Below are 15,054 nucleotides of genomic sequence, written 5' to 3' on the forward strand. Positions count from 1 at the left end.
GTGATTAGCAGACTGTACGTCAGTCCCTATACCGCTGAAGGACTGCTGCAGTATAGGTGAGCGGTCAGCAGTGGTGCACGTCAACCCTATCTATTGTGGACCGATAGCGGTCCTTACAGAACAGCAGACTGTACCGCACTCAAGCCTATGTACCGTAGCACCCTATACCAAGTTACCAGTCCTTATAAGAACTTTTGTGGACCAAGCAGGTTGTGTATTAGTGTTTAGCAGACTGTACGTCAGTCCCTATACCGCTGAAGGACTGCTGCAGTATAGGGCAGCGGTCAGCAGTGGTGCACGTCAACCCTATCTATTGTGGACCGATAGCGGTCCTTACAGAACAGCAGACTGTACCGCACTCAAGCCTATGTACCGTAGCACCCTATACCAAGTTACCAGTCCTTATAAGAACTTTTGTGGACCAAGCAGGTTGTGTATTAGTGTTTAGCAGACTGTACGTCAGTCCCTATACCGCTGAAGGACTGCTGCAGTATAGGGCAGCGGTCAGCAGTGGTGCACGTCAACCCTATCTATTGTGGACCGATAGCGGTCCTTACAGAACAGCAGACTGTACCGCACTCAAGCCTATGTACCGTAGCACCCTATACCAAGTTACCAGTCCTTATAAGAACTTTTGTGGACCAAGCAGGTTGTGTATTAGTGTTTAGCAGACTGTACGTCAGTCCCTATACCGCTGAAGGACTGCTGCAGTATAGGGCAGCGGTCAGCAGTGGTGCACGTCAACCCTATCTATTGTGGACCGATAGCGGTCCTTACAGAACAGCAGACTGTACCGCACTCAAGCCTATGTACCGTAGCACCCTATACCAAGTTACCAGTCCTTATAAGAACTTTTGTGGAACAAGCAGGTTGTGTGTTAGTGATTAGCAGACTGTACGTCAGTCCCTATACCAATGAAGGACTGCTGCAGTATAGGGCAGCGGTCAGCAGTAGTGCACGGCAACCCTATGTATTGTGGACCGATAGCGGTCCTTACAGAACAGCAGACTGTAACGCACTCAGGCCTATGTACCGTAGCACCCTATACCAAGTTACCAGTCCTTATAAGAACTTTTGTGGACCAAGCAGGTTGTGTGTTAGTGATTAGCAGACTGTACGTCAGTCCCTATACCAATGAAGGACTGCTGCAGTATAGGGCAGCGGTCAGCAGTAGTGCACGGCAACCCTATGTATTGTGGACCGATAGCGGTCCTTACAGAACAGCAGACTGTACTGCACTCAGGCCTATGTACCGTAGCACCCTATACCAAGTTACCAGTCCTTATAAAAACTTTTGTGGACCAAGCAGGTTGTGTGTTAGTGTTTAGCAGACTGTGCGTCAGTCCCTATACCGCTGAAGGACTGCTGCAGTATAGGGCAGCGGTCAGCAGTAGTGCACGGCAACCCTATGTATTGTGGACCGATAGCGGTCCTTACAGAACAGCAGACTGTAACGCACTCAGGCCTATGTACCGTAGCACCCTATACCAAGTTACCAGTCCTTATAAGAACTTTTGTGGACCAAGCAGGTTGTGTGTTAGTGATTAGCAGACTGTACGTCAGTCCCTATACCAATGAAGGACTGCTGCAGTATAGGGCAGCGGTCAGCAGTAGTGCACGGCAACCCTATGTATTGTGGACCGATAGCGGTCCTTACAGAACAGCAGACTGTACTGCACTCAGGCCTATGTACCGTAGCACCCTATACCAAGTTACCAGTCCTTATAAGAACTTTTGTGGACCAAGCAGGTTGTGTGTTAGTGATTAGCAGACTGTACGTCAGTCCCTATACCAATGAAGGACTGCTGCAGTATAGGGCAGCGGTCAGCAGTAGTGCACGGCAACCCTATGTATTGTGGACCGATAGCGGTCCTTACAGAACAGCAGACTGTACTGCACTCAGGCCTATGTACCGTAGCACCCTATACCAAGTTACCAGTCCTTATAAGAACTTTTGTGGACCAAGCAGGTTGTGTATTAGTGTTTAGCAGACTGTGCGTCAGTCCCTATACCGCTGAAGGACTGCTGCAGTATAGGGCAGCGGTCAGCAGTAGTGCACGGCAACCCTATGTATTGTGGACCGATAGCGGTCCTTACAGAACAGCAGACTGTACCGCACCCAAGCCTATGTACCGTAGCACCCTAGACAGACCAAGTTACCAGTCCTGATAAAGAGCTTTGTGGAACAAGTGAGTTGTGAATGATTAGCAGACTGCAGCAGAAGGGCAGCAGTCAAGTATAATATTCTTTCTATATTTGGAAGAAAGAATATTATACGTGTACAAGCCTATTACCGTACCACTGATACCAGTCCTGAAAAGAACCTTTGTGGAACTAATAGTAACAGCAAGTCTTTAAAATTATCCTCACTGCCTGACACACTGCTTCCTGCCTGTCCCTATACAAATTGGCAAAAAAGAGTAGGCTGGAACGATTAGCTGGAACAGCTCTTTTGTGGACCTGATAGTAACAGCTAATGATGATGATGATGATGATGATGAAGAAAGACTAATCTGGCTGAGCTGTCCCTAAAATAGCAGCATACAGCGCTCTGTCCCTTTATCTAAACTGACAAAAGAAACTCAGGCTGCTGACCTAACACCTATACCAGTCCTGAAAAGAACTTTTGTGTACCAAATAGCTAGCGTTTTCTCTGTCCCTACTCCACACAGGATCCTTTCCCTACAGTGACAGAAGAAAGAATGTAAAATGGCCACCGGATCGGGTGTATTTATAGGTTAGGGGGAATGTCCAAGTGTCCATGAGCTGTCATGTCTCAATTGGTTGTCCTGTAACACATGATAAACGTGTCACGAAAGGTTAAAGTTCTTGTATACATTAAACACGTAAGTCCGCCGGGGCGAACGACGGAAAAAGGCGTTCGAACCCGCGGACGGCGAAAGTCGGAAATTCGCCGCGAAACGACCGCCGGGCGAACCGTTCGGCCATCACTAGTCACTGAACCTGAAAGACTAAGATGAAAAAAGACTGAGTGCAATGTGTCATGTTCTGTAAACATAGTGCAGGGTTGATTTACTAAAAGAAAATAATATGTTCACTTTGCAATGGAACTTTCATTTAGTTTCTTGGATGAGGTAAAGCTTTGATGATTTCCACAAACCTAATCTAAAGTAAGCAAAAATTCCTTTTTCTAATTTATAATAAATAATTAAATAATTATAACAAATAATAATATAATAAAAATTATTCAATAATGTAATCAAATCAAAAACACTGAAATTTGCAGAATTGTCGTCCTCATTACTTTTAGTGTTTGATGATAAATTTCCCCACAAATTACTATCGCTTAATTCTTCAAGTGATTCTAATTTATTATCGCTGTTTTCTAGCTGGTCTAAAAGCACTTTTGATGTAAACTGACATTTTTTGCTTGCTATGGACAATCTCCAGTTTCCTGGCATAAAGAATAGTATTTATAATATAAAACTGCATGCAGGACACTGGACAAGCCACTAGGGACAAAAGGGATGTGCAATTATTTGATACAGTACTGTAATCTGTAAGATTACAGTATACTGTATCTATACTGTGTTTTTTACTGTTTGAATTTGGAGCTGAACTCCATCCCTGTGCGTCACAACGCTCACAGGGAACGAAGCCCGGCACTTTGACAGATTGGGCGACACAGCGACTCGCTGATTACAGCGGGGAGACATCGCTGGATCCAGGGGACAAGGTAAGTAAACCCCTACATGGATTCTGTGATGCGATCCCGAGTCTGGCTCGGGAATACTGCTTATGGTAATGAAATCTCACCCCGAGCCAGACTTGGGAATACCGCCAGGGAGATTAATCCTTCAAGAATTCATTAAAGCAATTAATGTTAAAAAAATAATAATAATTAAAGCTGAAAACCAGTTCTGAAACATTCTTGCATTTCAATGATTTATATTTCTTCTCTCTCTTAGAAACAGTAAAAGACCTTGAGAAAGAACTGGTCAAAGAAATCAAAGGTATGCACATGAATATCAACTTCAAATGTGTTCCTGTAGTTGTAAAAAAAAAATTAAAATTGTATAAATATAATTTTGTATTGTTGTATTTTTACATAGTTAGTGGTAGTGTCCATTTTTACCGTAATGTATATGAATATCAAAAACCTTACACGTAAAGTTGAAACATATTAGGGATTTTATTAGGCTTCTTATTATTTCATATATTATAGTCCTTATGGAGAGCTCATAGTCACTCAACAGGAAACAATTCTACCAAAATGTTTCCCTTTACTCAAAATAGTATTTATCAATGTTTTGACCTGATTTAGTAGCCAAGTGTTGTCTGCTAAGTTTTACTAAAAGACATACAAATGTCAGCTAAGCAAAGTTAATGTCGACTGTGAATAAGGTGATATTGTGATTATTCCATTTTTTTTTTACATTTATTTGAATGGGTTAACAAATTGGATATAGCTTTGATTTCTTTACTAAACAAATTGAACATTTTTCATTCTACATCTACTTCATTTCATTCTACATTCTACAACATGTAGTTGCCTTGATTTTGTTTGGATATTTGAAGAGAATATAGATCACAGATAGCAAGCAATTATGTTGCAAGTTTGAAAATGACTTGCTAAGCTACCGCTATACTTGCCAGGCTTCACACATTTGTTGCACAATTGCAGCAAGTCTGCATTGCATGACTCCAGATCAACTTTCTTTGCAAACGTTCTGCAAATCTGTTGTAAGTTCTGGTTCGGTTAAGTTGTGCATTAGTCATCCCACCACTGTGACTTGCAGAGCTCTTGCTGTATACTCACCACTGCAACTTTGCTCTTGCTAGAGACTTGCCACACAAATTTGCTACCAATTAGCAAAGTGTCAACTAGAACCTGTGCATCAATTGCTCTGCAAATGTACAACATGCCAGTGAAAATTAGCAGCACGTTAACAAGACTTACAATTGTACTTACTAACAACACTACTACAAATTTGTGGCAACTTATCCTTGCTATGTGGGATTATGGCAAAAAGTGTTCCTTTATATTTACCAAAATCACATCCATTGAGGGCCCACCTCAATGGATGGAAACTAAAAGAACTCCTTAACTTTACTACTTTAGTAAATGAGTCTGTAGATGGTTTGCTACAAATAAAGTTATAGATTAAAAGTTATAATGCATATCGATATCTAAAAAATGAACCATTAGAACCAAAGAAAGGTTACATAGTAAATATATTTTCCTTTTCACTTATATAGTACAGACACATTTTAGCTGCTTACAAGCAAAGGTAATTTAAAAGCTGCATGAGTCACTTTAAGTGCTTTTAGTGAAATCCAGGGCCCAGCTTTAAGTCCACAAACTGAAATGATCAGCTCCAGTGCTTTTGCTAATGCTTTTGCAGATGACTCCATAGGAGCATACTATAGAAGAGATAGTAAACACATTTCCACATTATCTGATAATGGGAGTGTATTGAAATCTTTTGAGTAACGTCATTTCCTGTCAGTATGGAGGCTTAGGCAGAGCTTTTGTAGATCACTGTTATAGTCATCTATTCCTGGCTGATTCAAACTAGCAACAGATCACTAATAGAAGTGATGTGTTGCTGCAGAGCTCTTTGGGTCTAGGTCAGATCTCCATTAACCAGATCCAGACACCCCCATGAGGAAGGTGAAAGTATAAAAAATATATAGAACTGAGACATCACCAAAAATAATTATAGACTCAAGATTTATGGAGAAATGGCTTGGGGAATCAAGTGGTTAGGTAGTTATTGCTCGCATAAGCAAAAAATAATACAGTAACCTACTGTATAGTAGCTAGCATAATCTATAAATACCTTTGCACACTATGTAATCACTCCAATGACTGGAATATGTATTTGTTATCCTTCTAGAAACACCAGTGGAAAAGCATGAAAAAGAACCAGCTGGTACAATTAAAGGTAAACTCCTTTTTTTTAAACTGTCATAATTATTTGCAAAAAAGATACAATCAGATTACTTAAAAGAAGATGGAAGCATTAGTTCTTCAATAAAACACATTAGGTGTAGAATGACTTTTCAAAATATTTTATTTTCTATCATGAAATTTTATGCAATCAAGTGGTTAGGTAGTTATTGCCCGCATAAGCAAAAAATAATACAGTAACCTATAGTAGCTAGCATAATCTATAAATACCTTTGCACACTATATACTCACTCCAATGACTGGAATATGTATTTGTTATCCTTCTAGAAACATCAGTGAAAAAGCATGAAAAAGAACCAGCTGGTACAATTAAAGGTAAACCTATACACTCCTTTTTTTTTAAACTGTCATAATTATTTGTAAAAAAGATACAATCAGATTACTTAAAAGAAGATGGTAGCATTAGTTCTTCAATAAAACACATTAGGTGTAGAATGACATTTCAAAATATTTTATTTTCTATCAGGAAATTTTATGAAATTTTATGCAATCCAGTGTTGGATTCATCATTAAGCCCTTCTCGGCAGCTTTTGGCCACCTTCGGCCATTCTCGGCAGCTTTCGGCCGTCCAAGGCTCACAATCAGTGGGGGATTGGCGTATAACACGCACCCACAATTTCCCCCTGATTTTAAGGGGGGGAAAGTGCGTGTTATACGCCAATAAATACGGTAGTTACATTGATCCTGCTCGGGACCAAAGTAAGTATAATTGTGTTATACCTGGAAGATCCCAGTGGAAGCTGAAGAGAACTGTAAACTTTCCCAGTGTAGAGATCATTACTAGCTTCTGGGTACCATGTCATGAAACTGTCCTGCTTCTCAGTGAACATAGATTACTTGATCTGCAGTAGCATTCAATGAATGCAAAGTGTTCTTCCGATAAGGTGGAGTGTTGGGGCTCTACCTTATCCAGAGTGCTTTGCATTCATGAAGACAATGCAAAGTTTTCACTGAATGGTACTTGTGCTGAGTGAGTGACTTTCTGTGTTTACTAAGCAGCAAGACAGATGCAAGGGACCCAGAAGCTAGCAGTGATCATTGTAGTAGCAGTGCCTAATACAGTGATTTACAGGTATGATACTTGTATAATCATATAGGTAAAAACTTCAGCTTTAAAGCGGTAGTAAACCCGCTGACTTTTTTTTATTTCTACACCTGTAAGGGAAAAGGCATAATGAGCTGGTATGCACCGCATACTAGCTCATTATGAAATACTTACCTTAGAACGAAGCGCTGGTATCTCACCCAATCCACGCAGAGGGAGCTGACATTTTCCCTCAGTGTGTCTTCCGGGTATTATGGCTCTGGCGTTGTGAGTGGCCAGAGCCGCAATTTCACCACTCCCGCGCGTGCGAGTGGGAGACTTCTTTCCGGCAAGGTCTGGCGTCTGCCGCACTTTCAGCCGAGAATCCCCAGAGCGCATGCACCACTGAAGTCAGTGGCTTATTGTGAGAGTAATTCTTTTTACCTACAGGTAATTTTTATTATAGGCTTACCTGTAGGTAAAAGTTAAAAAAAAAAAGACTATACTACCGCTTTAATGAAAAAGTGTTTTTGATTTGATTACATTATTGAATAAAATGTATTATTATTATAGTATTATTTGTTATAATTATTTATTGTTATTTATTATATTATAATGTATGATTTTGTGTTTTAAATTTCATCATACCTGGGATGTCTACTAGACTCTTGTTTGGGCAGATTTACATGTGTTATTACTAAGAATCACAACCCTACAATATAAGATGCCAAATTTCCATGCAAAACAATGAGTTTTTAAAAATTTGACATAATCATACCACTGGAGAGGTTAATGAGGTGAATCTCTGCCCCATACAATCATCATAGTATGTGGAGGCTAAAATACTGTTTTGTTTGTGTTTTACTTTCCTTTCATATCATTGTATATTTTTGCATAGTGAATTTTTCATCACATTTACTAAGCTAAAGGAAAATTCACTTGTAGTAAACAACGTATTTGCCTTTAGTAATCAACCCCAAAGAGAAATTGTCATTTGTTACATTAGTTCAGCATCAGTTCAGTAAATTAAAACTTGTAGGTATTATTATTATACAGGATTTATATAGCTCTAACAGTTTACAATGTAGAGGGGGGGGGGGGACAAAACAATTACAATACAGTTCAATACAGAAGGAATAGGATGGCATTAACTCTGTGCGTAATTTGTCTAACAAATATTTTAACTTTTTTTAAGGACATATAAAGTTTATTTTGGCACACTGGTTTAGAAACATTGTTTAATCTTGCATGAATTATTGCATGATTTTTTTTTACACTATCTTGTTTGTTTAAGCATAGAGAAAGCAACAGCATGACAGCTAAGAGAGGTTTGTTTACTATCAAATGTCATGTAATTATCATGTTGATCATGTGTGATCACATGACTGTGAACCATGCTGACTGGTTTCAGTTTTAGTAGGGATTGGAACTGTCATTTGCACCTCAGTCAGATGCTGCTACCTGTCATATGTGGAACATAAATAGACTAGCAAAGATACACGACCACAGGATGGTACTGTGGGTGTATAAATAATGGTAGAAAGTTCCACATCCTAGTAACTAGGTTATTTGTAGAGGAATCATGGACTTTACATGCACCAATGTAGTAAAAATGTATAATTTTTATTAACCAGTTCCCGACCGGCGCACGCAGATGTACGTCTGCAGAATGGCATGGCTGGGCAAATGGGTGTACCTGTACGTCCCTCTGAATTTGCCGTCATGCACGCGCAGACCCGGGAGCTCCGTGAGTTGGGTCGCAGACTCGATGTCCACAGGGATATCCGCAATCATCTCACGGAGTGGAAGAACGGGGAGATACTAATGTAAACAAGAAAAATATGCAGAAAAATACATATCGGTCTAAACTGAGGAAAAAAAATTATATATTTTTGGGGGATATTTATTATAGAAAAAAGCAGAAAATAATGTGTTTTTTTCAAAATTGGCACTATTTTTTTGTTTATAGTGCAAAAAATAAAAACCACAGAGGTGATCAAATACCACTAAAAGAAATCTCTAGTTGTGAGTGGTTACATGCACTCCAGCATCTGCAATATAATATCAAGTATTCATCTACTAATACGTGTTTTGCTCTTTGTTTATTCATTTAAATATTCTAAATGGTGGTTTATTGCAATGGATATATTCACCATAGAACAAACTTAAATACTTTTCCTGGGATTGAGTATATTATTTTCTTTTTGTATTAAGTCTAATTGAAAAAACAAAAATCACAGATTGCTCCATAGATGTGAAAAACTAAGAGGAAGGAGAATAAGTCCTAATTTGAGGACTCTACAGCAAGATAATAATATTCAACTGTGTGGATAATAAATACATACATTTTTGATAAAGCCAAATTGTGGTATTCATTTAGTATTTTGATATAGGTTGTAAAGGAGACATATGTGCTAGTATATCAACTTAAAAAACATAAAATATAATATTGTTCTTTATTTTAAGTTAACATGGTTTAATCTACAAAAACACAAGGAATTTGAATATAAACAACAAGACCATAACATACAGGGTGTTGGCTATATCTGCCACCACTTCTTAAATTATTTTTTATTTAAAGTAAATAAAGTAACAAAATATGTCTGATTTTATTAGAAACACTGGTGAAAAAAACTGAAGAAAAACCAACAAAGCAAAAACATGGTATGTATTTGATAGCTGTAAAAGAAGAACTAAAAAACATAATATGGCAAAAATCTGTCAATTTAATTAGCTTTCAAATAGCTTTCCTTCACAAGACCAAAAAGATGAATGAAACCTACCTTCAAATGTTTATCAACATTGTAATATTATCTAAAATGTTACTGGTAGGTTAGATGGGTTAGGTGAGATATTTTTTGCAATTGAAAGCTGTTTGAAAGTGATTGAAGATTGCAAAGGGCCTACTAGTATAACATCGAGCAGTGCTTTCCCCTACTAATAAAGTTGATTTGTTTTGCAAGCATTATGACTTTGATAGTTTGAAGTTTCCCTATACTTTATTTTCTTGTAGTTTCTATTTTTCTCATCATGCTAAATATAAATTGATCTATGTTAAAAAAATAAAAAAAATAAAAATTCTTCCTCTACCACCATAAATGCCTTTTTAAAAATACAATTGTGCTTTAAACGTCCTTAGTTTGATTTTAATATTGGTGGTAAATACTGTTTTTTTCTTTTAGAAACATATGAAGAACAACTAAAAGAACAGAGCAAAGGTAAATATTTTTACTATATCAATCAAGGTTCAGTAAAATAAAGCTGTGCAAAACAATAGCCTAGTAGATGGATAGATAAAGTTAAAGCATAACAGATGCGGTATTTTAATTATAGTGTGTCATGTGCTACTGCATATACATTGTAATAGAAATTTGTATAGTATTTTAAAGGCAACACAAAATGGAGATTTTTGAGCTGGAGATAAAATCGAATGCGCAAAAATGGATGCTTACAGTCTTCTTCATGTGAATAATGTCACTGTAATGTAGCAATAGAGTTCATTTCCCAAAGGAAGATGTTTTATTTAGCAAGGTAAATGCTCACTTTAAAAAAGTGATTGTTTACTTATCTAAGTAAAAACGATGAAGCTGTTCTCACTTTCAATACCCAATCACGAAAAAGAGTAGTTAAACTAAGAGGATATTTCGTACATAATTTGATGACTGTAGTAAACTCAACTTCCCATTAGTGGCTAAGCAACATGAACTTAAGTAAATTAAAGTATCTTTTCCATTCATAAATCATCAGTGTCTATGAATTTTCGAAAAAAACATTCTATCAACAATTTGCCTAAAAAAAGCTTGAATATTGCAAATGCATATTCAGAATAGTGGTTTTATTTAAAACAAATCTAAATCTTTAACAGTGGCTTTGTTTTTCTGTGTAAGAAAAACAACAATAAAAACATCAAATAAAAACTCTACCTAGCTAAAGTGCATACAAATAACATATCCATGGGATGCATAAATATGGATATACAATCACATTTGTAAAAGAAAATCTAAAAAATACAGAAAGTGAGACCACAACTCCACTGCTACAAATGTCTAAATTTCACAGTTCATTAATTTTTCACTTAGTGCTTACAGTTAGCTAGGTTTATTTTTTATTTTTTTATACTAGGACATTTAGAAGTTCATAGCACCGTTGTTGTGGTCTCACGTTCAGCATTTTTTATATATTTTTAAGAAATGTGATTGTGTATTTATATGAATGTATCCCATGGCTGTTATGTTAATTTATTTACTTTATGTAGATGCATATATATTTATTTATATGTATCTTAGTTAAGCATGGCAGAGATTGGTTTATTATCTGTTTACATTGGATTTTTTTCCACTTAGTGTTTTCAGCTAGATAAATTTAGGTCTAGAGGAAGCACAGACAATGTGTATAGTTATTTCATGTTTTAACTTTGCTATATAAACAATAATGTATTATATCACTAACAACCATTCTTGTACATGCAAAGATAAAACTGCATATGATTGGATGTTTAGAGAAAATGAAGTTTGGTGTCAGTAAAAGTGACTTATTTTACTTAAAAGTGGCCTATTTTTACTTTTTGGATTGCTTTTCTGGACCGTGGGAATGTATTGTTATTTCTATTATTATTATTATCAGTCTTGTGTACACCTTGCCAAGCATTCCTAATACCTAAACAATTTGCATTGTACCTAAGGTTTGCTACTTATTTTGGTTATTACTTTTTCTAGTGTATGCACTAACTATCAAAAGAAACTTGTTTTACCAAAACTACATTAAAACTGCTTAAAAGGGGAACTCCAGGCAGATATAATAGACACAAATTGATATAGTTGTGTATTATCTTATAAATCCTCATTTTTGTTTTTTATTGAAAGTAGTGTAAGTACTTGATTTGATTTTGCATTAGCCTTTTGCAATTCTCTACGATGGGGAAGGGAGAGGGAGAACATGATCGAGAGTTAATAATCTGTGCTGTATGCAAATGTATTTAGAAGGAAAATGCTGAGAGGAGGAGAGCAAGAGAATTACCTCAAGCTCACTGTTGCTTCCTTGCTGCCCTGTCAGCAGTCTTGGTGCGAGAGAGGATACCACTGTATTTCTTAACTGTAATGCCACGTACACACGATCAGACTATCCAGCGGACTTAGTCCGGCAGACAACCCGCTGGACTATAGTGGGGATCCAACAGACTTTTGAAATGAACGGACTTGCCCACACACGGAGTAAAGTCCGTTCATTTTGAACGTGGATCCAGGTAGATGGAACTAGCGAAGGAAGTCAATGTTGCCGCCTCCATCGGCGAGATTGACACCTCGCTAGCCCCGTCACCTGGTATGGATTTAAAGGGGAACCCCTATGCCAAAAAATGGCGTAGGGGTCCCCCCAAAGTCCATAGCAGACCCTTTTCTGAGCAGGCAGCCCAGCCAGTCAGGAAAGGGGGTGGGGACGAGCGAGCAGCCCCCCTCCTGAGCCGTATCAGGCCACATGCCCTAAACACCCCCACCCCAAAGCACCTTATCCCCATGTTTATGAGGACAAGGGCCTCTTCCCGACAACCCTGGCCATTGGTTGTCGGGGTCTGCAGATGGGGGCTTATCAGAATCCGGGAGCCCCTTTAATAAGAGCTATATGAATGAGTATGGGGTACGATGTACTCCTACCCATTCACCTGGGGAAAAAAAGTGTACATAAAAAACACAACACAGGTTTTTAAAGTACTTTATTAGACAGCTCCTGGGGTCTTCTTCCGTCTTCATGGGGTCTTTTCACCGGACTCCTCTGCTATCTTCTGCTCTTTTGCTAGCTATTTTTCTAGTGGAGGAGCCCGGCTTTCTCCTCCTTTGCCACCACCGTCTGGGGGTCTTGTCCTGCTCTTCGGGGGTCTTGTCCCGCTCTTCGGTTATTCTTTCCAGGCCTCAGCTTTCTTATTCGAGCTCTTTTACTAGCGTTGGCCTGGTCTTCTGTTGCTGTCTCCTGCTTCTTCTGCTTCTTCTTCCTCCTTCTTCTCTTCTTCCGATGTTGACACGACGCTCTCTCTGGCTGTAATGGCAGGGACGTGTTGTGCGGTGACTTATGTAGGGACAAGGGAAGGGGTCACTGATGTCACATGGTGACCCCGCCCATTATGATGTCACATCCCCGGATGGATGCTGGGACTGTGGCATCATAAGGGGTGGGGTCATCACGTGACATCACCTGGTGACCCCACCCATTGTCCCCATATAAGTTGCCGTACAATGCTTCCCTGCCATTACGTCCAGAGAGAGGGTCGTGTCAACATCGGAAGAAGAGAAGAAGAAGGAAGAAGAAGCAGAAGAAGCAGAAGGCAGTGGTGATAGCGACAGTGACAGAAGACCGGGCCAACGCTAGTAAAAGAGCTGGAAGAAGAAAGCGGAGGCCCGGCAAAAAGAACCTGAAGAGCGGGACAAAACCCCCAAAGAGCAGGACAAGACCCCCGAACTTGGAAGAAGACCCCCGGACAGCTTCTTCGCTAGTAAAAGAGTTAGCAAAAGAGCAGAAGATAGCGGAGGAGTCCGGCGAGAAGACCCCATGAAGACGGAAGAAGACCCCAGGAGCTGTCTAATAAAGTACTTTAAAAACCTGTGTTGTGTTTTTTTTATGAACACTTTTTTCCCCTGGTGAATGGGTAGGGGTATATCGTAGGAAAAACAACGAAAAATCGGGTTACAGACTATAAATACATGAAAATTTAAATCCTGTGAAATGCTGCAGTTCTGTTATATAACCAAAAATTATATATATAAAAATTTTAAACCAGAAGAACCGCGCTCTCTAAATACGCACACTTCCCACGTGATACCAGTATTCCAACTAGGTAACCGTGTTTGAAAATGTAAAAAAATATTTAGAAAATGATAAATAAATATAGTGCATAAGTGATTTAAACAATCATAGTGAACGTGACTGCCACTAGCCCATAGATACAATTGTGAATCACATATGAACTTACATATTGATATTCTAAAAATTAAAGAAAAAACAGGCAAAAATACACATATGAAAAATTTATCAAAAGTGTCCTTATTAACAGCTAAGTGTATCCTCATATGATAGTCCTCAAAACAGATCCAGCTTATGGAATCAATAATTATCAGATAACAAACACCACGTGTTGATTATAGTGTTCAAAAGTTCTGATTCCTTGCTTCATATTCCCAAACCGTGAAACATGACGCAGTGTACCACCACCAAAGGTCAAGATTGGCTCCTTACCAGATGTCCAAAAATTATTCGCACATCAAAAGATCAGATCACGCTACACATATTCCTCAATCCTCCAGAGCTCCACCCTCTTTCAGGGTCATGGTTCAAATGGGCCTCCAGTATGAGCAGATTACCGAATTCACCATAAAAAAGGAGAAAAGGCACTCCAATAGTGTAAAATCGCTTATTTAATAAAAAGTTAAAACTAAAAAACGCACTTACAATAAAGCAGTGAGGTATGGCATAAATGAGTGGGAAGCGTCGGCCGTACGCTGGTCTCCACAGGTCTCTCCTTCTCCAACTGGTACAGTTCACAAGGCAATAAACAGCATGTCACACCGTATATCGTACCCCATACTCATTCACATAGGGTAGGGGGCCGGATTCTGATAAGCCCCCGCCCGCAGACCCCGACAACTAATGGCCAGGGTTGTCGGGAAGAGGCCCTTGTCCTCATCAACAAAGGGACAAGGTGCTTTGGGGTGGGGAGCCGCAGGGCCCCCCCTTCCCCAAAGCACCCCCCATGTTGAAGCCTGGTACGGCTCAGGAGGGGGGCCCGCTCGCTCGTCCCCACCCCCTTTCCTGACCGGCCAGGCTTCGTGCTTGGATAAGGGTCTGCTATGGACTTTCGGGGGACCACCACTCCATTTTTTCATCATAGGGGTTCCCCTTTAAATCCATACCAGGTGACGGGGCTAGCGAGGTGTCAATCTTGCCGATGGAGGCGGCGACATTGACTTTCTTCGCTAGTTCCGTCTACCTGGAGTCACGTTCAAAATGAACAGACTTTGCTCCGTGTGTGGTGAACAATTTTGAGTTAAGACTTCTTTCTAAGTCCGCCGGACTTTTGGGAACAAAAACTCAGCCGGAGCCCACACCCAGG

The 15,054-nt window shown here is 39.3% G+C and overlaps 1 protein-coding gene across 50 annotated transcripts in view; it reads left to right on the forward strand.

Annotated features, from left to right (window-relative positions):
• TRDN (triadin) overlaps positions 1-15,054 on the forward strand; it is a 1,056,665-nt gene that overhangs the window by 920,295 nt on the left and 121,316 nt on the right. For 49 of the 50 annotated variants that reach the window (XM_077486957.1, XM_077486959.1, XM_077486968.1 and 46 more), the window contains 5 exons: positions 3,930-3,974; positions 5,862-5,909; positions 6,203-6,250; positions 9,576-9,623; positions 10,142-10,177. In XM_077486957.1, the coding sequence (XP_077343083.1) occupies positions 3,930-3,974; positions 5,862-5,909; positions 6,203-6,250; positions 9,576-9,623; positions 10,142-10,177 (225 nt within the window). The remainder of the gene's footprint in view (positions 1-3,929; positions 3,975-5,861; positions 5,910-6,202; positions 6,251-9,575; positions 9,624-10,141; positions 10,178-15,054) is intronic. The other variant, XM_077486986.1, reaches the window with a different exon arrangement.

This window comes from Lithobates pipiens, unplaced genomic scaffold (genome assembly GCF_037356315.1).
Source record: "Lithobates pipiens isolate NorthernLeopardFrog02 unplaced genomic scaffold, aLitPip1_a1.2 Scaffold_18, whole genome shotgun sequence".
In the NCBI taxonomy this organism is placed as follows: Eukaryota; Metazoa; Chordata; class Amphibia; order Anura; family Ranidae; genus Lithobates; species Lithobates pipiens.